We start from the raw sequence: 21,918 nt of genomic DNA on the forward strand, positions 1-21,918 counted from the left end.
GCAACCTGTGCTAAATATTCATAAATTAGGAGATCATGTAGGTAACCAATGAAAGATTTATTTGAAGAAGAACAGCCCAAACTTGTTTTTGTCTGGAATTTTGAAATAACAGAGGGAAATATGTGTAATGCAACTGAAGAAAATGTTTGGAATGAAAATATTTATAATTTGGAACAAAAAAAAATCAATGATGACTTTTGGCTCTATTTTCTAAGGTACGTGGGCATTAGTGTGCGTTTGCTATATTCAAATTGGGCCCAAATTTGTTTACAATCAAAGTAGATACCCACAATTTAGAACTGTTCTTAGTGGATTATGTGTGGATTATGGATTTTCCATTAGAGGGAAAGAATTCAGTTAGCAGGAAAAAGAGAGAGAGAGAATGCAATTAGCAGAAAAGAATTCTCCTTAGTTTAAATTCAATTCATCAGTATCCTGTTGAGTTTCTACTAAGAAGAAAGACCTGCCGGTGCTATAACACAAGATTATGCCCCTTGTGCTGTTGCTATTATACAAATGGAAGTCAAGATTTCTTCATGGAGATAACCACTTGAACAATACTTCTGTAAATGGCGCAATCCCACATTACTACACTAGTTAAAATTCCTACTCAGTGGAAACTCAAGAAGACATGGGGCACAGTATGTTGAACTCCTTGGTGTTGACACGGACATTGTTTACAGCAGAAAAAAAAATCTTGATAAGCTATCCTGGGAACACATAAGACATTTCAGAAGTGCTTGTGAGGAAGAGCTATTGTAGCTCTGTGGTAGAAGCCACATTCGCAAATATAATATTGCATGCTCTGCATTCAAAAGTATCTCAGGTATTAGGCTGGGAAAAATCGTAGAGTCACTGCCAGAGAAGATGCCATTAGGTTACATTATCTTGGCTCAATAGAACTTCATATGAATTGAGCTGTATTATTGAAGAGGCCTTCAAAGATGAGCCATGATAGCAGGCTCTGGTAGAGAGCTTAGCTGCCTGGGTAGAAGAACACTCCAACACCATTATATGAAGTCAAGGGTCCTATATGTGCACTACATCTGCCTTGGTTAAAATGCTGCCTCTATTTCCACTTGGTTCTCCTTTTCCTCTGGAGATCCCGTGTGGTTGTTCTGAAGCCTAAGAGGCTTCTGAGGAGGAAAGGCACCCAGCTTCCCCTCTTCGTCTTCATTAGCCTCTTCATGGACTCCATGGGACAGGCAGTCCTGTTCAGAGTTGCTTCTAACATACCCAGGCAAATTTATGTGGGTGTCATTTGGTCTGGAGACATTTTTGCAGGCTCTGCTAGATATCAGTATCATGCGAGAACTAGTCACCATCTGAGACTGGCTGCTGGTGCTGTGGTTCATGTTTGTAAGGACAGAGCCATAGCGGTAGCTCCCACATGGAGCTTTCCTCTCCCAATCCATAGCCAGGTTCCATCTTGCCCAGGTTTTCTTGATCTCCGTCTGTACCTAGAGGAAAAGAAAATGGTCATCTCTAAATGCAAGGGAGGAGCAGGAGAGCCACTTTCATAGAATCCTTTGTATTCATTCGCAATGAAGTGTGCCCTCACTGTACTAAATTTGTAGCCACACTTATTCTACAACAGTCATGGAAAAGTGTGCTACAGTTATGGCAGATGTGTAAAGAATACAAAACAGAATGCATTGTAGAGCTATATGATAGAATATTAAATAGAAAGAGAGAGAGAGAGAGCCACACCAGACAAAAAGATCTACAGAACAACAGAAAAACACAGAAGCCTGCATTTTCCCCAGCTCTTTTCCCCACCTTTCATTGTGAGGGACTGGCTGTTCTTCATTTTTCTTAAATGAAAATTGAATGTGGCTGGAACCTTAGCACTTTACTATGTGCAAAATAATATGCTCTACAATAGGGCACTGGATTCCTGCCCTGGGTTTAGGGTGAACTCTTAAAGTAGAGGGAGAAAGGGGCGTCGTCCATCTGTTATTTGCATTGCTCAAACCATAAATCGAAATCATCCTCCAGTCTTCAAATACTGTACATTTTAGGAAAAGCTCTAGTGGAAGGAGGAAGCTGATGAAACCAATGGGACAGATGCAACCAAAGTGATAGGAAAATCAAAACTCAGTTCAAATTGCCAGAAAAAAACACATTCCTTGGTGCCCTCCAATCATGCTGGTCAAGTAAGATAGTCCTCGCTAGCTTTTTATGAAATAATTTGTCTCTCAGACCAGCCTTGACTGTATTTCATTTTCAAATAAATATCACTGCCCTCTGTGGAAGCATCTCACAAGACAAACAACAGCCAGGATCCAACGCAGTTTTTGATAATGGTTGTTGTAGGTTTTTTGGGCTCTTTGGCCGTGTTCTGGAGGTTTTTCTTCCTAACGTTTCACCAGTCTCTCTGGCCGGCATCTCTGAAGATGCTGGCCACAGAGACTGGTGAAACATTAGGAAGAAAATTTTCCAGAACACAGCCAAACAGCTGGAAAAACCTACAATAACCATCGGATCCCAGCCGTGAAAGCCTTTGACAATATAGTTTTTTGTTAACTTCTCCTTTTACATGGAGATTTTAGTCTCCTGTTAGTTGAGCTGCAATTCAACTATGTTAGACTGAGACTTAGTCATGCCTAGAATAGATCCATGGAAATCAGTGGGACTTAAGTTAGTGATGACTTACTAACTGCTGGAAAAGGCTTCAGGAGTTAACCTCGAGGCAAAATCCGGAGCTGGAGTCCCGGAGGCAGTTTGTGTCGTTCTGCCAACTCCTGCGACATCGCTGGAACCAGTTGTATTGGCTCTTGCCTTTCCATTGGACCATTTCAGCAATGTGGAGAGGGGGGATCTGCTGCTTGGGTAACAGCCTATCCTCCATATTACCTTACCCGGGCTTCATGCTCTGGAGAGGACACTCCTCAATTCAGAGCATGTTACCATAGTCTCTCGAGACTGAAGGATGCCTATACTATATACTAACTGCTCTTGCTTTTGCATTGTGTAAGGATATTGTTTATAGGCTCCTTCCAACTTCATTGTTCTATGATTGGAGGATACCTTGAATAGCCACCCAGAGCACCATCTAGAATAATACTAATTTGGCCACAACTAGCTTCACCTAGTGGGTTGACTAAATTTTTTTTTCTGATTCTTTGATAGGAGACTTGCCACATTTCTGTGTAACCTCATTCCTTGGCCAAATAGGAAGTTTAAGTTTCAAAAGAAGGCCATCAGGGAGGGGTAAATGCTGAATATCTGGCAGCTCTTTGTTTGTTGACTTGGGAGACATAATCCAACCAACAGCTGCCAAGGATGGAATTTGAAACCTACACTTCTGAGTTGCATTTGCAGCCTGCATTTTGGAACTTATTTTTCAGAAATAGACCTGGCACAGACCTCTGCCATGACTTCTGGAACTTTCATATGACTTTTTTCCTGCACTATCTACAGTATATTGGAGTACAGCCTGAAGAAGTCTAGGACAGGTCGAAAGCTAGCTTTCTTTTTTTAGTGGTTTAATAAAGTTATCACCTGCCCTTGCTTTTGTATTGTATCTTTGCTTGTTTATTTTTTCTTAACTGTTGGACACAACCCATAGCTTTGTGCTTCTTTCTAGACCTTTACTTTAAAGTAGAACATGAAGGCTGAAGAGAGGAGCGAAAAATCCATCCCACAACTCAGTCATTGAAATAGGCTAAAATTGCTCCTATTTTACATATCAGTAAGGTGAGTCTCAGGTTGTCATTAATGGCTGAATTTGGTAACTCACCTCTCCATTGCAGTAGCAATAGATGATAGAGACAAAGAAACCCTGCATGAGAAAATGAGGATAATCATAAACACAATAATAAATATATAACTTAATTATCACCACCTTGAACAAAGAATTTTATGCTGATATTTAACAGATACATGTGAACTGAAACAGTTCCTGCAGCATGAGGATGCACTTTCTGTGAATCTGTGGGGACAGTGAAGTCCCCACACCACTGAAAGTTGCCTGTCCTTGATTTAAACGAGGACCCAATCTAATGGCTGGTACTATGCCATAGAATCACCAGCTTTGTATATGACCTGGGGAAAATGTAAATAATCCACCATGAAGTCACACTGGGGAAATCTGGCTTCCCTGAATTAATTCACTTCAGCTAACCACACAGGAGTCAGCAGAGAGGTGGGGAGGAAATCATTCTTGTTTGCAGCTTGTTAACATTTGAATCATCTCCTCCCCACACCTGGTACCGGGGTCATCTTCCTTTCCTTCCTTCCTTCCTTCCTTCCTTCCTTCCTTCCTTCCTTCCTTCCTTCCTTTCCTTCCTTCCTTCCTTCCTTTCCTTCCCTTCCTTCCTTCCTTCCTTCCTTCCTTCCTTCCTTCCTTCCTTCCTTCCTTCCTTCCTTCCTTCCTCCCTCCCTCCCTCCCTCCCTCCCTTCCTTCCTTCCTTCCTTCCTTCCTTCCTTCCTTCCTTCCTTCCTTCCTTCCTCCCTCCCTCCCTCCCTCCCTCCCTCCCTCCCTCCCTCCCTCCCTCCCTTCCTTCCTTCCTTCCTTCCTTCCTTCCTTCCTTCCTTCCTTCCTTCCTTCCTTCCTTCCTTCCTTCCTTCCTTCCTTCCTTCCTTTCTTCCTTCCTTTCTTTCTTTCTTTCTTTCTTTCTTTCTTTCTTTCTTTCTTTCTTTCTTAGCTCTGGTTCCCAACCTTGGGTTGCCAAATGTTCTTGGGCTAACCTCCCAGACGCCTTCATCACAGCTGTTCTGGCCAGGAAGAATATCTGGTAACCAGATTAAACACTTGATATCCTAGTGCTAAGGCAGCTGGCTGACCAAAGGGGGGGGGGAGGAAGGAGTCCACAGACAAACAGGAGGAACTTTTAGGATAGCTCTGCTCTTATTGTGCTTCCTGCAAATCTGGATGTTCAGATCAAAGCTACCTTAACACTTCCTTCTCTCTCTGATTCCTCACTCTTTTCTTTTTCCTTTGGTTAGCCAGCTGCCCTAGTGTTAGGACAGCAAGTATTTAAAAGAGGGAGGGAGGGAAGGAGGAAAGACACCAAGGCACCATATGTGGAGAAGAGAGGATTCAATGGCAGTCAGTTTCCCCAATGCCCTGCCTCTCTCCTTGCTGTGATAGCAGCTCAAACACTTTCCAGCTACATAGCCCTCCACATCAACCCAAGCAATCACACCATCTGAACCAATGTTAATGTATTTGATTCCAAAGTAGAAACCCTATCAGTGGAGAAATTGGGGAGGGGGGGAGGGGGTCTCCAGGCTGATTTGCATTAACTTTCAGATCATGTCGTCAATGGATAGTAAAGCAAATCAGACCATCCCCATACCAGAGGGTTTTCTGTATTATTTGCTAATCTAGTCATACTCTTAAATTATTCAAATGCTGCCCCAGACGTGTAGGAGGCACTGACAATAATCAAAAGCTTACTTGAAAGGAAAAATGTGCAAAAGACAGCACCAAAATTGGTATTATAGAGGTTAACTGTGGTTAACAGTGCTATTTGAGCAACGCTTTTGTGTATGTCTGCAATGAACACGTTCCTCTCTGGTTGAGGATCTACATTCTTACAAGAAGAACCAGACAACATGAGAAAGGGCCAGCTCCCTATTCACCATAACTGAATGGCAGGGTTATTTAATGACAATGTACCACCATGAGTTACCACACCTGGAATGAGTTGAAGAACAGCTCACAGTGCATCCGGATCTCCCAGCCCAGACCAGTGAATGTGTGAGGCAGGCATACGAACACAATGTAATGTACTCCAAAGACAAGAATCAGAATCAAAGTGGATTTTGCTAGCTTCCTAGAAGAGAAATGACAGCAATTATGCTGTTAGCAAATCTTTGGGTCCAAGGCCCAGTCTAAGCCCAAGTCTTTGGTCCCAAGTCCCAAGTCCGAGTCGCTATTAAAAATAAGAGTTTTCCCCAGAAAAAAGGGAGAGGTGGGTGAATTCTGGGTCGTGAATGGAGTCCAAATCAATGAAAAAACATATGTCAAGTTTCAGTTGAGTCACTGGTGCAATTTAAGGAAGTCCTACAACTCAAGCCCTCATCTCTGATTATAAAAAGGTAAAGGTTCCCCTTGACAATTTTTGTCCAGTCGTGTCCGACTCTAGGGGGCGGCACTCATCCCGCTCTTCAAGCCATAGAGCCAGCGTTTGTCCGAAGACAATCTTTCCGTGGTCACATGGCCAGTGTGATTTAGACACGGAATGCTGTTTACCTTCCCACAGAGATGGTACCTATTTATCTACTCGCATTTGCATGCTTTCAAACCGCTAGGTTGGCGGGAGCTGGGACAAGCAACGGGCGCTCACTCCGTCGCGTGGATTCGATCTTATGACTGCTTGGTCTTCTGACCCTGCAGCACAGGCTTCTGCGGTTTAGCCCACAGCGCCACCATCACTTATAATTTTGACTTGAATGTTGTGTGCTGTATTATAAAGCATGACACAGACTGCAAAATTAGAGACACTATGGTCAGTTGACTCATATTATCTATATTAGGCTATAAGCAGCCTGATTCTTTACAAAACTGTGGGACGCCTTTTATTATGCAGTCCCCCCTGCTGCAGACATGGATTTTCATGGGGCAGGCAAGTTGGTTGGGGGGACAAGTGGGATGGCCCCTCACTAATAACCCTTCGGTGCTTTCCTACAATTTCTTCTTCATTTGTTCTTACTACAGAAAAGCCTAGAAAGGAAGTTAAAAATGGAATGGCTGAACAATGCCTAAGATGAGGAGCGGTCTGCTCTGAAGCACTCCTGGAATGTTATTTAGTGACAATGCTAAAGAAGGCTGGTATAAATAGAAAAAGTTATCTGCCTAGCTTGTATTTATACCCAGACACAACATCTCTTCTCTGTGCACAGGAAATGCTAAGAATAAATGCTGAGCTCTGGGAACATGCTTTTTTCACACATTCTACAAACTTATTTGACCAACAACTCAATCCGTTACCACACTTCTGAATGGATCCAGAAAAATCATTCATGATTAAGATGGTCTATATAAAGGAGATTGCACCAGTATTCCTTAACTTATAACATCACAGGTTCCCAACCTGGGGGTCATGACTGAAGGGATCATGAAGTGGTTTCTCGGGGGGGGGGGATCACTGCAGTTATTTTTAGTTGCAATTATTTTTATATTTATTATATTAAATATGGTATACACAATGCTGTTCTGTTTTGATCCTCTTGGCCCACAGATAGATAAATTTAATCTGAACCGGAATTGCAGGCAACCTGGAGTTTTTAGTTATTTCTGGACCCCTTTTTTTGAAGATGCCATTGGTTCAAATGGTGGTTGCATAAGAGCACTGAGAAAAATTTGTAGAGACCATTGGGGTACAATACATTGGCGTGGGGGACAAATGTTATTGAGTCCTTTGTGAAATTTTTTAACCGTAGGGTGAGATAAAAGTTTTGCTGATTTCAAGTTATCTGGCTGATGGGCAACAATGGCTGAAATATAGACTTTTAAGGTGGAATGAGAAAGTCCAAATTTGAAGAGATGGAGCTGGAGTAGTGTCTTCAGGCATTGCAGGTAAGTTATTTGCTTCGGTATAATTAAGAAAGGCTTTCCATGTATTAGAATATAGAAGCCAAGTTCAAGGCTTTCGTGCTTGATCTAAAACATGCTTCAAGGTGGGAGTATCCTCAAAGCAGTCAAATTCAGCGTTGGAAGATCTGGATGGTAGACCATCCCATTGCTCTGTGACGGTAGGTCAGGAACCAGAGGGAGTTGAAACAAGTCCGTTGACATCGACCTGAGGTGAGTGAACCATGGCTGCCTCAGCCACCAAGGAGCTAGGAGGATCACGTTCGATTGTAAGTGCCGAATTTGGATGATTGTCCGTTGGATGAGTGGTATTGGTGGGAATAGGTAGAGCAATCCCTTGTTCCAAATCATCATGAACGCGTCCCCGATGGAGTTCTCATCTGCCCTGGCTTGAGAACAAAAGACCTCGTATTTGGTATTCGCGCTGGAAGCGAAGGGATCTATGGCTGGTACTTCCCATCGATGACAAAGGTGATGAAAAATTGCATCCTTGAGGAACCAGTCATGCGTTCTTGATGTCATACAACTGAGGTGATCTGCTATGTAATTGTCGTCCGTGAAGATGTGCACTGCAATAGGGAAGATGTGAGGTTGGTAACACCATTCCCACAGGTCGATGTCTAAGTACAGGAGGGATAATGGATGTGTTCCTCCCTGCTTGTTTATGAAATAAAGGCACTACTATGTTTGTTGCAACTTGCACAACTCGACCCTCAATGATACGGAGAAAGGCATAAAAGGTTCTGATGATTGCTAGATGCTCGAGATGATTGATGTGGAGTGATTGTTCTTGTTTTGTCCATAGACCATGTATTCTGTGATGACAGTGTGCTCCCCATCGGGACGGGCTGGCGTCGGTGATGACCTTCACGTTGGCTGGAAGAACAGGAAAGGTAATCCAACAAGGAGATTCGGCATTGATGTCCACCAGGTGAATTGTTTGGCTAACTCTGGTGTCACCATCAATCTCATGGATGGGTGGTCTTCCATCGGGTTGAACAGCGACAGATACTATGATTGGAGTGACCTCATTTTGAGTCATGCATGTTGGATTTCCAATGTTGTAGAAGCCATAAGCCCAAGGAGGTGTTGAACATGGTGGGCTGGTATGGAAGCTCGGGATCGAAAGGGTCGAATTGTCTTTTTTATTTTGTAATTCTTTCTGAAGGGATGAAAGCCCTCGCTTGCAGCGAATCGAAGAGGGCTCCAATGTAAGTGACTGTACTGGTTCGAGGTGAGATTTTGTATAGTTTACTTTGAGTCTGAGGTTCTGAAGTGTGTTGAGAGTGATGGTTGTAGCTTTCATGGCACCGTAGTACGATGTTGCAACTATCAGCCAGTCGTCTATGTAAGGTGTTTATACCCTGTAGACGAAGATACACTGCAACTCATGCCATGCATTTCGTGAAAGTCCTTGGTGCCATGGAAAGGCTGAATGGTAGGGAGCAGAATCAGTATACGATATTATTGAATTGGAATCTGAAAAATCTTTGATGAGATGGATGGACTGAAATATGGAAATAGGCATCCTGTAGGTCTATGACAACAAACCAGTCTCCCTGTGAAAGTAAAGGGATAATAGTGCTGAGGGTCAACATTCTACATTTTCAGGGTTGAATGAAAATGTTGAGGTGTCTAAGATCAAGGATAGGGTGGAGTCCTCCATCTTTCTTGGATACAGTGAAATATTTTGAATAGAAACCATTGTAAAGATCAGATGATGATACTTTGATTATAACATGTTTTTGAAGAAGATGCTACTTCTTGAAGAGCCATAGAATATGGAGTAGATCTGAATATTCCTATAGGTGGAAGGGATTTAAACTCAATGAAATAGCCAAATTATTAATAAAAAGGGCCTATTGGTAATTAGTAATATTTTGCCAAAAATGAAAAAATGGTTGTAATCTAGTTTGAAATTGGTAGTGAAACTGGTTCAGTGGTACATGAGATTTATGGGTACTGCTTATATTGCTTACCTTTTTTCTGGGGTTGGCGTCAAAAAGGTTGGTCTTGATTCTGAAAAGATGATGTCGATGGTGGACAGGATTTGTCCGCTGGCTGTGATCTGAATTGTCGATATGATTGGAATTGATGATACGGTTGTTTGTTTGTTTGTTTGTTTGTTTGTTTGTTTTATTTATATCCCGCCTATCTAGTCAATTAAGACCACTCTAGGCAGCTGAAAAGATAGGTTTGATTCTGTCTGTATTGAGGTTGTTGGTATTGAAAATACTGTTGGTTGGTGTATGATTTTGCAGTTTTCCGAAATTTATGTAAGTTTTCCATAGTCTGTTTCTAGGTTAAATAAGCCCGTACCATCAAAGGGAAGGTCCTCTATCTGATCTCGCCACTTCCAGGGATGCTGACAGAAGATTCATGGCCATCTCCCAAAGGAAAGATCGGAGCCTCTGGAGCCTGAGTTTCAGTGCAGGCCTTGTTAGCTTTTTACAAGCCACACAGGTATGGGTAGGGTGCTGCTCACCCAAGCAGAATAAACAATGCTGGTGGCCGTCCGATAGCGGTATTTTGTTTGAACAGCCAACACAGCGTTTAAACAGGGCTGGCAAGGCCACAAAGAGCAGGAAACTAGAAGGGATGATGGAGTAAGTCACAGAGGAACATAGATTACTTGACTGAAAAATAAGAAGGTTTCGATTTGTTTCTGATTAGAAAAGGAAGTAATGAATAATCGTTAATAAATTGCTCAAAATCATTCTAACTCGCTCTATTCTTCTGAAGGTCCGATCAGCTCGGTGGAAAAAAGAAACTGAGGGGAATCTTGGGTGGGCGGAGCATGTGCTCCACAGGGGAACGTCCCACTAACTTTGTAACATTAAGCTCTAGAATTTTCCAAGACATTCAGCGCAGGTGCAGAACAACCCATTTGTGTGCATTCACAGAGACCACAAAGAAGAATCTATTTTAATATGTTTTCCTTAACTCATTAAAAATGCCTTCTTATGCAAATGTAGCAGGGAGGTCACAGGTTACTTTGTTATTACAAAAGGCATTCAGGACTTGAAAAAGGCTGGGAAAAACAGACCTATGGTGTAGCCTGATTTTCCATTTCATCATGGATCTCCATTTTATGCAAAGATTTATCCAAATAGTAACCGAAGTAGCATTAAATAACATTGAGCGCCTGCCTGTCTTGAAAGAGTTGGACAGCAAACCAACTTTAGCAGAAATAAAAGCGGCCTTGGATTCCCTCGCCTCCAGCAAGGCACCTGGAAAGGATAACATCCCCATTGAAGTGCTGAAGTGCTGTAAAGAGATCATCACCACTGAACTGTATGAAGTCTTTCGTCTTTGCTGGAGGGAAGGTGGAGTACCACAGGCCATGAAGGACGCAAACATCATCACATTGTATAAGAACAAAGCAGACAGGGGCGACTGAAAGAACCACTGTGGCATCTCTCTTCTTAGCATTGTAGGGAAGCTGTTTGCCTGTGTTGTGCTGAAGAGACTCCAGGTGCTTGCAGACAGAGTCTATCCAGAATCACAGTATGGATTCTGAGCTAATAGAACCACCACTGACATGGTATTCTCCCTCAGACATTTGCAGAAGAAATGTAGGGAACAACAGCCACTCTTTGTGGCCTTCATAGATCTCACAAAAGCCTTTGATTTGGTTAGCAGGGATGGCCTTTTTAAAATACTTCCCAAGATTGGATGTCCACCTCGACTCCTTAACGTCATCAGGTCCTTCCACGAGGGAATGAAATGCACTGTAGTTTTTGATGGCTTAACATCAGATCCCTTTGACATCCGAAGCGGAGTGAAACAGGGCTGTGTCCTCGCACCAACCCTGTTTGGGATCTTTTTGCTGTCATGTTGAAGCAGGCCTTTGAAACTGCAACGGAAGGTGTCTATCTCCGGACTAGATCAGATGGAAAGCTCTTTAATCTCTCTAGATTGAGAGCGAAGACCAAAGTCCATCTGAAATGCATGCGGGACTTCCTCTTCGCCGATGATGCAGCTGTTGTTGCCCACTCTGCTAAAGTCAGCAGTGGCTACATATGCCATCTCTATTTTCAGAGCCAGCATGCTTCTGCAGAACAACATCTGCGAAGCTTGAGTGAGAGAGAGTTATGGTGCTCATGTTCTACTGGTGGGCTTCTCCATAGGCTTCTTGTTTGGTCACTGTGTGAATACTGGACAAAACGGGTGTTTGGTCTATTCCAAAAGGACTCTTCTTGTATACTTAAAGTAGTTTCCTATTATGAGTAATTGAAGGGGTGGGCTGCCAGCTCATCAAAGCCTGAATTTCAGCTATTTTCACTACCAGATGTCATTACACTGGGAAGATTATATTGATTTGTCTCTCTTCTTCCTGATTCTCTTTGCTAATCATTTCCAGTTTTCAAGAAGAGGTCTGAAATAACACACATTGCCCAGGGCTCTAAAAGTGCAAGTACTCTATACTCACATTAACTCTTGCATTTTAAGTGGAGAAAAAAATAACTTATTTGCTCACAGCCGAAGCTCTTTCAAACATTAGCTGCTTTCTCAAGCAGCTTTTTAAGCCTTGCGTCTCTCCTGGGAATTGCTATACGGATTATTTCCCTGCTACAAGTGGCAACAGAAAAACAGGGATTTGTCCCATAGCTAATGGCTGATTAGCAGGGTAGCAGGGGGATCATGGAATCACAAAATAATGGAGTTGGAAGGGGCCTATAAGGCCATTGAGTCCAACTCTCTGCTTACTGCAGGAATCCACATTAAAATATATCTGACAGATGGTTGTTGAATTTTTTTCTCGAATGCTTCCAATGTTAGAGCGCTCACCACCTCCCCAGGTAGTTGGTCCCATTGTCATACCGTTCTTACAGTTAGGAAGTTTCTTCTGATATTCAACAGAAATCTGTCTTCATGTAACTTGAATAGGAGGCCCAGTAGGTTTGATTGCTTTTGGTAAGATGGGGAATGAGAAGGGAAGAATTATATCAATGCAGTTGAGTGTCGGACTACCACCTCTGCACTTCAATGTAAGGTATTTGAATTCTGAAAAGATACCTGACTGAACTCTTCTTTCCCACACAAAGTCAAATGAACATTTCAGACCACTTAATTCATCAGTGTTTCCGGGGGGGGGGGGGGGTAGGATTAATGGGTTCAAAAAATGACTTGCACTTTGTATCTACAGTATTAGCAGTAAAAAAAAATTTGACATGGGAAAAACACACTGATGCACTTTGGAATGATACTATGAAATTCAGCTTTTGAAACAAAAATGTGCTTCTTCCATTCTTTCAATAATTTTAAAAGGTGTCAGTGTTGGAATTTCCATTGCCTCATACAATTAGATAAGGAAAACTCAGATCATATTGTTTAAATAATCATTTATTGATATCTTCCTACATTTAAAAGAATAATGTAAAGCTAGCCAAAATTGGATGTGGGGAGGCTGGAGGGAATAAAAGTGCTTTTATAACCACACCAGGGAATGAATACTCAACAAAGGCTCTGCTTTTAAGATTGCTCTTTTCTGAGCGAGTACCGTGGATGCAAAATGGGCTTTTCCAAACAAAGTGGCTTGACAATGGCGGGCAGATAATATTAACAAGGGTCTATCTCACTGTTCCAGTTAAATCATAGAACCTCTCTTGCTGGAGACAAAGAAAGCAGCAACATTAACAATTACTACATATTGGTTAACCAACATTTTTTTCTACACATTTTCACCAATGTTTCTGAAAAGGGGAGAAATATATATATATTTTAAAAAGTAACATCTTTCAGAAAACAGCTACAGAACAGTATGATAAAATGGGCACAAAATATTGGTCATAATATTGATTTAGAACTGGACATAGATTTGTGAAGGTCCGGTTAGGGAATGAAGAGATTAGTAACAATAGCAATTCTGGTAAGACTTGTTAAATTGTTTTGTTCGTTTGTTTTTTGTTACCTTCCTCTTTAGCATAACTGTGTAAGTGGATGCAAAAGTACTGTCTCGCTCTGTGGAATTTTACCTTTCCCCCACCCATATCTATTCCCGCCATCCCTCTATTCCCAATCCTATTCCCATTGAAAACAAATTAAAAAACTTAAAAAAGAAAAGAAAATAGCTACAGAACAAAAGAATTCTAGTTATCTATAGAAACATTTTTTTTAAATGTAAAGGGTAATTCTCGGTTATTCCTCTATTTTTAAGAGTGTAAATGAGGGGGGAGACTTCTAGTCAATCAGGAACATAATCAGAGCACAAAACATTATCTTTTAAAAGGAGCTTATGGAGTTGTACATTAAATCTCACCAGCCATCTTGCAATTATCAATGTGCTATGTATTTATATGTTTTTAATTATTCAATGTGTTTTAATCAGTTTTATAGTTTAACCATTTTAATGTATAATTTAGTGTGTTTTTAATTCTATTATTTTAATTCTATTATTTTAATTCTATTATTTTTAATATTGTGAACCGCCTTGAGCTCCCCTTATCAGGAGAAATGCAGACTATAAATAAAACAAATAAAAGTAAAATTGAATAAAATAAAATAAAGTGTTGGGTTGCAATTACAGGTAGGGGGAAATGAAAAATACCCTCTGGCATTTTCCATTGGCCAATTCTGTTATCGTACCATTAAAATATTCATAATAGTGCAAAATAAAAAGAAATCAAATAATATTTCCCTTGATACACTGAAGCAAGGCTGTCTGGTCTAGACAAAGTGGAGCCAGGAGCCACCTACGTCAAAGCGTCAAGCTCAAAGGCCCACTACATTTCTTCAGCAACTAGACAGATGGGAGGAGGAACAAATTATTATTTCACTTTCCAGTACTCTTTGTTTCTTATTATGGAATGAATCATGGGCCACGAATCATGGGTTAAAATGATAAATTATTTTAAATTGGGAAATATATTTTCCAAATTCCCTGGTTTTTGACACTTTGAAAGTCCTGATTTATTGGTTCCCAAAAAGTGGGAGGTGTCTCATCCAAGTCAAGGGTTAGGACTGAGGGAGACGTGGCATGCAGGCTCCCTGAAGTTTAAAAAAAATATATTTATATAAATCTTTAAATACCTTACATTTTTGACCTCATTGAAGTCTATAGTAAGTAGGTATAAACTGATGAAATGAATTAATTTATATGTATACAGTGGACCCTCTACTTACGGAATTAATCCGTATTGGAATGGTGGCTGCAGGTCGAAAAGTCTGTAGGTCGAGGCTCCATGGACCAACAATGCACTGAAAACCGATTAATCCGTAACCAGCCATTTTTGTTCTGTTTTTGTTCCATTTTTTTTTTCTGGTCTGTAGGTCAATTCTCCGGCTGCAAGTTGAACCTACATTTTGCGGCCAGAGAAGTCTGTAACTCAAAAAGTCTGTAAGTCGAGCCATCTGCAAGTCGAGGGTCCACTGTAAACTAAAGAAGTAAAAACCTTCTTGTGGTAATTTTGCAACACCAGAATATTTTTTACTATGACTAAATAACTCTCTTGGCTACATTGCTCAGAGGTTTAGGCATCTTGCTATGGAGTCAGAGATTGGGAATTCAATGCCCCACTGCCTTTCCTGAGAGAGTAGAGCCAGCCTGTGCGGCAAGTTGCACAGTCCCAGGGTCCCCACAGAAGAAGGAAAGCACTTCTGAGTATTCTTTACTTAGAAAACCCTGAAAAAGGGTTGCCATAAGTCAAAATTGACTTGATGGCATATTATTATTATTATTATTATTATTATTATTATTATTATTATTATTATTATTATTATTATTATTATTATTATTATTATTATTATTATTATTATTATTATTATTATTCAAAAATATTCACAAATACCAGACACAATCAAAATTAATAAAACAATGATTGGTATTATATAGCAGATACAAGTTTTAACCGAAAACTTAAATAACTGTTAAATATCAGTGCGGTAGGTATTCTGTTCTGAATATTGCCCTTTTTTATCGCTCTGATGGTATTACAATTAGGCCCACAATTTATTATTATTATTATTATTATTATTATTATTATTATTATTATTATTATTATTATTATTATTAGTAGTAGTAGTAGTAGTAGTAGTAGTAGTAGTAGTAGTAGTAGTAGTAGCAGCAGCAGTAGCAGCAGCAGCAGCAGCAGCAGCATTAGCATTAGCATTAGTATTATTAGTATTATTAGTATTATTAGTATTAGTAGTAGTATTAGTAGTAGTATTAGTATTAGTATTAGTATTAGTAGTAGTAGTAGTAGTAGTAGTAGTAGTAGTACAACTGCTACTATGACTGTTGTTAAAAATCTATGTTCATTTTTAGAATCTGCTTGATTTTTGACAGTAATTAGAAGTGAAACCCATGATTAGATTTAACAGAGGGACTTACCTATATTGCTTCCTTATGTCATAGCCAACGGCATTTGTCTCCCAAATTTTTGTTGCTAGAACCCGTACAGTATTCAGGAACAGTACAAAATTTAACTGTAAAACAATTCATATATTTGTATTATTCCATTGTTTAAAAGTACCTAATGTAATCAAAACACTTAGCTTAGTGCTTTTTTCAACTGGAATATTTTGTGGACAACTTTTACTACTTGATTTCTGGAACTTTGGGATGGAAAAGGATTCCTCTCTCTCTCTCTCTCTCTCTCTCTCTGTGTGTGTGTGTGTGTGTGTGTATGTTGTGAAAGGTAAGGTCAATCTAATTCAATCCAAGGTCCAGTATACTCAGCTTTTGTGTCTCCCAGCTTTATTGCACTCTTTTAAGGTCTGCCAGTTGCCTATCAGGCTATCAGCCACTGCATTTTACCTGAGCATGATGACAACCCCTGTGAAATGATTACCAACTGATTGTATCAGTGGTGGTCTTGTATATTAAGCATGGAAAAGACTTCCTAATTCCACCAAACTCAGGGCATGATGGTGGGAGCAATATTTGCTGAAAACACACCTGCCTCATTCAAGTATAAACACTGGTAGGGGTCTGCTCTGATGTTGCTTCATCAAATGCAACATGTAGCAGCTGAGAGAAGCTGAATTCGATCTATACCTGGTAAACCATCAGGTCCATCTCCTCCAACCTGAAGGTCTACAGGTATTTTGGACTGCACCTCTCAACGTACTTTCCATGTCGCCTAAGGCTGATCTGACTTGAAATACAGTACAAAACATCTCATAGGCTGTTTTGGAGAAGGCTCATTTAAGCAAATAGGAACTTAGTAAGCTACAACTAAGTGAACAGACCTACTGCAGAGAACTAGGAGATAAATTAAACTGTTACAACCTGTTTTAAAGACAGTTGCTGAAAACTGAAGCTTTATTTATCTTGCAAATTATGGCACATGAGTGAAGAAATATTATAACTGCTGATTCCTGCCCTCTCCACAACTGTGGAAAACACAGTCAGAAATCATTTTTTCCCCATGATCTCATTTTAAAAAAATGCCTCCATTAACAGAAGCAGAAAACCAGATTTGACCAGAACCTGGAAATAAGAGGTGTGCACAGCTGTTTTTTTCAACTACAGCTCAGAGAACCTTCCAAGCAGCATGATCACTGGCCACGCTACCTTGGGAATTGTGGAAGCTGTAGTCCAGAAACACAAATCTGTACCCTGCTAACTGGAAATGTCTCTTTTCTGGGCTACAACTCAACCATTAAGGTCATTGGGGCTTACGTCCTGACTAACTTTAACCCAGTCATTTCAATAGATCTCCTCTAAATTGGAATCACTCTGGATCCAACACAGTGAGCCTATTTTAGGAATACAATAAATTGTATGTAGGAAGGGTCATACCCCAATGGCTACTAAAATTGGAGCTTGGTAAATCCATTTCAGATCTCCAGCACTGAGCTCCCAGCATCTGCAAAATCAAGGACATTTTTGCATAAGCAAACAGTGCAGGAATAAACAGTAATGAATCACATTCATTCTGTGATGACATCAGGTTAAACTCATTCAGACGAGTACACAGAATAAGAGTTGCAAGCTTTTAAAAAGTCTCCAAAGTTGCTTCACCTTTAACAAGTCCAGGCTGATTTGGGGGTGGAGAACAAATCAATATCACACACTTCGCAATTTGTCAACCTCACTGAAATGCCAGGTGGACCATTCAAGAACGAGCGTTATGAAAACTCAGGCCCATTTCCCAGATTTAACAAAATGATGTGGAAAACATTCCCTCCACCCACCCACCCCATATCAGCTTTGGGCATGGGAGTATATAACTGAGTGTTACATCTTAAGTCTGTGAAGCCCAAAAACAGATTTTCTATCTCAATCACATATTCTATCTCAAACACAGCTAGAAAAGTGTTTCAGGATCTAGATCTTCATGTGTAAGTGTGATTGACAGGGAAGGTAGTCCAGCAGATGTCTAGATGCTAATTTTTGTAGGGCTTTAAAACTAAGGCCCACCACTTTGAATCTGGGGCCAAAAGCAAAAGGGGAGCCAATTTACATACTGAGAAATAACAACAAATCACACTGGTTTTAATGGAATTTGCCTCTTGTGTAAATACGTGCCTGAGCAGCATATCACACTCTCGGTGGACTTGTTGTAGTGGAGAGATACAAGGCTCCATTTTAGGAAGCCAGGGGGGTGAATTCTGACAAAATCTGAAAGGTGTACAAAAGTTTTCTACAGAAAGTCTGTAAAGCAACTTGAGAATTCAAGCAATATAAAAATTGTGGGGTGGCAAGTTGTTGGTTTCCTTCCACAGAATTTGCACAGTAACAACTCCCACAAACCAGGTCTATTCAAAGAAAAACTTAGAAAAGTTACTTATTTTAGATGACAGCTCCCGTAACTTTTCAATCAGCATCAGCACTAGATATACCATACTCAGGCATTCTGAATGTTGCGGTCCAAAAAGAGGATTTGCCAAGTTCTGATTCAAACTTACTGTACATATGTGTCGGGAGGGGGACGATCTCACACAAAGCCTTGCTAACTTTGAAAGTCACATTCTATACATACATTTAAAGGATAAGCATACTATGTTATAGTGACATGCACCCTCTGTACAGTATTTTTTTAAAAAAATAATAATATGGGTCTGGATTACGATGGGAGGTAGAGTTGTGCCCATTTGTATTTTTTTGACTTCCCTGAGCTGGCTGGGAAATTTTAGGAGCTGCAGCTTGAAAACACAAATCTGTGCAGCTGTAATGGAAAGAAAAATAACTGGCAAGTGAAAACATCAGGCAAAAGGCACCTAACAGAGAGTGATATACACGATGGATATAAATCACCACCTACTTGGAGGAAAATGAGAGAAAGAGAGAAAACAAGTCATGCTGGCTGGGAAGTTTAGAGCATTTTAATTCCCCCTCCCCCCAAAATAGCCTTTCTTCTCTCTCTTCCTCTGGGCCTGCTAGGAAGCAGCTGCTTCATTCACACTGTTAGTTCATTGAAAATGGAAAGGGCAGCTGTCAGACTACTGCACAGCCACAAAGGCAGCTGTACTTGAACCCACCCACCCCCAGTGTTACGGTGGAAGGAGGAAGTGGCAAACCGCCATAGAATATGAGTCTGTGATGAACAGCAGGACAGAGGACTAACGTAGAGAAAAGAAACAGGTAAGAGCAAGGAGGCAGCAAGTTAAGACTAGAACCTTCAGGCTGAATGAATTACAGCTGGAAGGCATTGTAAAAACTAAAATGAAGAATTGATGTGACAGGAGCAACAGGAGAAAAAACTGGCTTGTGCGTTTTTACAGTTTATTGGTCTTAATTCATTTAATTTGTCATTTTCCTGACTGACCTTTATTTCTCTTGTTCCCTGTTCGGTTCCTAATTTTCAACTAACAGAACAGAAAGCATAAAAGCATAGTTAAGTTATTCTGGAATCTTATCAGGAGAGATCAGCCCATTAGTTTGTTGGGCCATTTATAGTGATAAAGGCCCGAGGCTGAAACTGGACATTACACATAGAAACGTGTTTCTTTCAGAAGGGATTTGTGGTTTGAGGGGGGGGCACCTCACAACAAGACGGGAGAAAAACAAACACCTCTGCTCAGACTATGCCATCTGTGGTATCTCTCGTCCTCACCCTATTTTCAGCTTTTGGTTTAAACACAGATTCTGAAGGCAGGAGTTACTTCAGCCTCTCCCGCCAACATGGTCCTTTGGCACTGAAAAGCAGTACCCTCAATCAATGTGGGAAAGGGTGATATGGTGGTTGGAATGACCACAGAGAAGTGAGGAAAGCACTGGGAAGCACCTCACTGTTTTCTTCCACCTGAACCTGCATTTATGGGAGAAATTATGCATTATGTGTCATACCTAGAGATGCCAGCAAAGTTCGCCCAGCTGGAGCCTGGAAGTGAAGTTCAGGAGCTGGAAATACAGAGCTGAACCCAAGAAAACCTACTCCTACAGAAAGAATATCCTTAAGGTCCTATTGTTAGCTTGGACAAGAAATCTGTCTCCATAGGATCTGCTTTTCATGCAGCCATCCAAGCAAAGAAATGTTGACACAAATGGTGTCTCTCCCAAAGGATAGCTAGAACAGGACAACTACGAACATGGATGATGATGACGACGACGACGTCTGGGACAAATATTTGAAGCAAGAGACCTAAAAAAGGCAAACATCCCCACTTCTACCACAAAGCACCTCCTTTGAATGAAATGGCCAAACCTGGGGGATTTGGCACTATTGTCTTTTAATGATATTAACTGCTCCGGGCCTTTTTTTAAAGGAGAAAGTCAGGGTAAGAATGAATGAATGAAGAACGAACAAACGAACGAATAGCCTTCACCATTAGAAATGATGGGGCTTGCCATCACCTATGACCTCAGGCAGCTATCCCTGAACACCCTAAGAGACTTTCTGTGGGTGGAGCTCCACCAGCACCCCTGATCTCGGGCTGTGACTAGCTTAGCCCAGCCCAGAGGATGGTCTATCCGCAATGTCTTGGGCTGCTGGTAATCACTGGTGTTCATCTTCAGCTCCATCTGTGCCCTCAATCTCACCATGTGAAGAGCAAGCAGTGCTGCAGAGTTTAGGGTTCTCTTGGCTGTCATTTGTAGCCTAGGAGAATCTCTTCAGGCTTTGAGAGGAAAGAGGTAGGAATCAAAATGCTCTACACCTGGGGTCCCCAACCCATGGTCCGTGGCCCGGTACCGGGCCATGGCCTTGGCAGGACTGGGCCGTAGAGACAGATCTCTCTCTCTCTCTCCCTCTCTCTCTCTCTCTCTCTCTCACACACACACACACTCTTCCCCCACGCATGCTCACCTGCATGCATGGCCCACCCACCCACCCACACGCAAACGCCCCATCCACTCACAAGCACACCCCGCCCACCCACGCACAAACATATGCACCCTGCGCACGGACCCCGCCCACCCAACCAGTCTGTGGTTTGGAAAAGTTTGGGCGCCACTGCTCTACACCATTTAAACTGTGCCATCAGAACTTAATGGGGGGAGCAATATAGAGCTCACCCACCTGTACTTCATAAGACATGCAAATGACATAAATGGACAGATGTTGCTGCTTTCAGTTGTCCATTTATAACATGCCTTCTTGCATGGCAACAGTTGTGGACAAAACAAGATGCAAAAATCTAAAACAACCACAAACAAAATCCTATAAAGCAAGCTAAAACCAGCCTTCTAATGTCAAATCTAGCTGCAAAAACAACATCAGTGATTTAATAATTCCCTTGGCAAAGCTAGTTTTTTACCTGATGGACCAGAAAAATGCATTCTGGTGAACAGATGCCACAGTTTGGAAATTAAGGAGCTACCAGTAGAACCATCACAGTACAGGAAAAGTGACATACTGTCTTCTCTTTTTGCCTTGGCTATACTGGGGTGGTGAACAACCCAAGGCAGCCCTCTGCAATCTGTACTGATAGAGAGGTTTTTTAATCCCTGAGAAATGGCATATGACAGCTGAAAGTTCCAATGCCATAATAAAATTCTATGTGCCATTGCATTAAAACTTCAGCAATTAATATGCAGATGAGAAAAACAAGAGGAGTAGAAAGAAAATGCATCATTTCCTCCACTGAACAAAGCAAGAAGTAGTGACATATTACATATACTAGTTAGCATCTGCTCCTCGTTATTCATTAGGATTGATAACTCATGCCTGTAGAACTCAATTGCTTGTTTAAGGTTACATTTTTTGACCATGGGTTGTTTTTCTGATGTACCTTTAGGTCCTAGTAATTGAGAGAACTGTGATTATTCTTAAAATAGAATTCTGTTTCTAATGCATTCCCTATAATTATCACTCTACCATGATGATTCACATGCTCTATATGATAAGGGCTTGGTACAGTATTGTGGGATGGAGGGGAGCGTATATGACTAAGAATTTGCAGAAAGGCAGAGAGGCCATTTCTGTCTGGCTTGCAGAATCCCAAATTAAGCCATCCAGAGAAGGAATTCTGAAACCAGAAGAAGATTA

At 41.1% G+C, this 21,918-nt stretch overlaps 1 protein-coding gene across 1 annotated transcript in view; it reads right to left on the bottom strand.

Annotated features, from left to right (window-relative positions):
• Positions 1-370: 370 nt before the first annotated feature.
• PTH2R (parathyroid hormone 2 receptor) overlaps positions 371-21,918 on the bottom strand; it is an 89,440-nt gene continuing 67,892 nt past the window's right edge. The window contains exons 9-13 of the mRNA XM_072978076.2: positions 17,289-17,355; positions 15,876-15,970; positions 5,645-5,783; positions 3,743-3,784; positions 371-1,460 (exon numbers count right to left, since the gene is read on the bottom strand). Of these exons, the coding sequence (XP_072834177.2) occupies positions 1,056-1,460; positions 3,743-3,784; positions 5,645-5,783; positions 15,876-15,970; positions 17,289-17,355 (748 nt within the window). The 3' untranslated portion in view covers positions 371-1,055. The remainder of the gene's footprint in view (positions 1,461-3,742; positions 3,785-5,644; positions 5,784-15,875; positions 15,971-17,288; positions 17,356-21,918) is intronic.

This window comes from Pogona vitticeps, chromosome 1 (genome assembly GCF_051106095.1).
Source record: "Pogona vitticeps strain Pit_001003342236 chromosome 1, PviZW2.1, whole genome shotgun sequence".
Classification (NCBI taxonomy): Eukaryota; Metazoa; Chordata; class Lepidosauria; order Squamata; family Agamidae; genus Pogona; species Pogona vitticeps.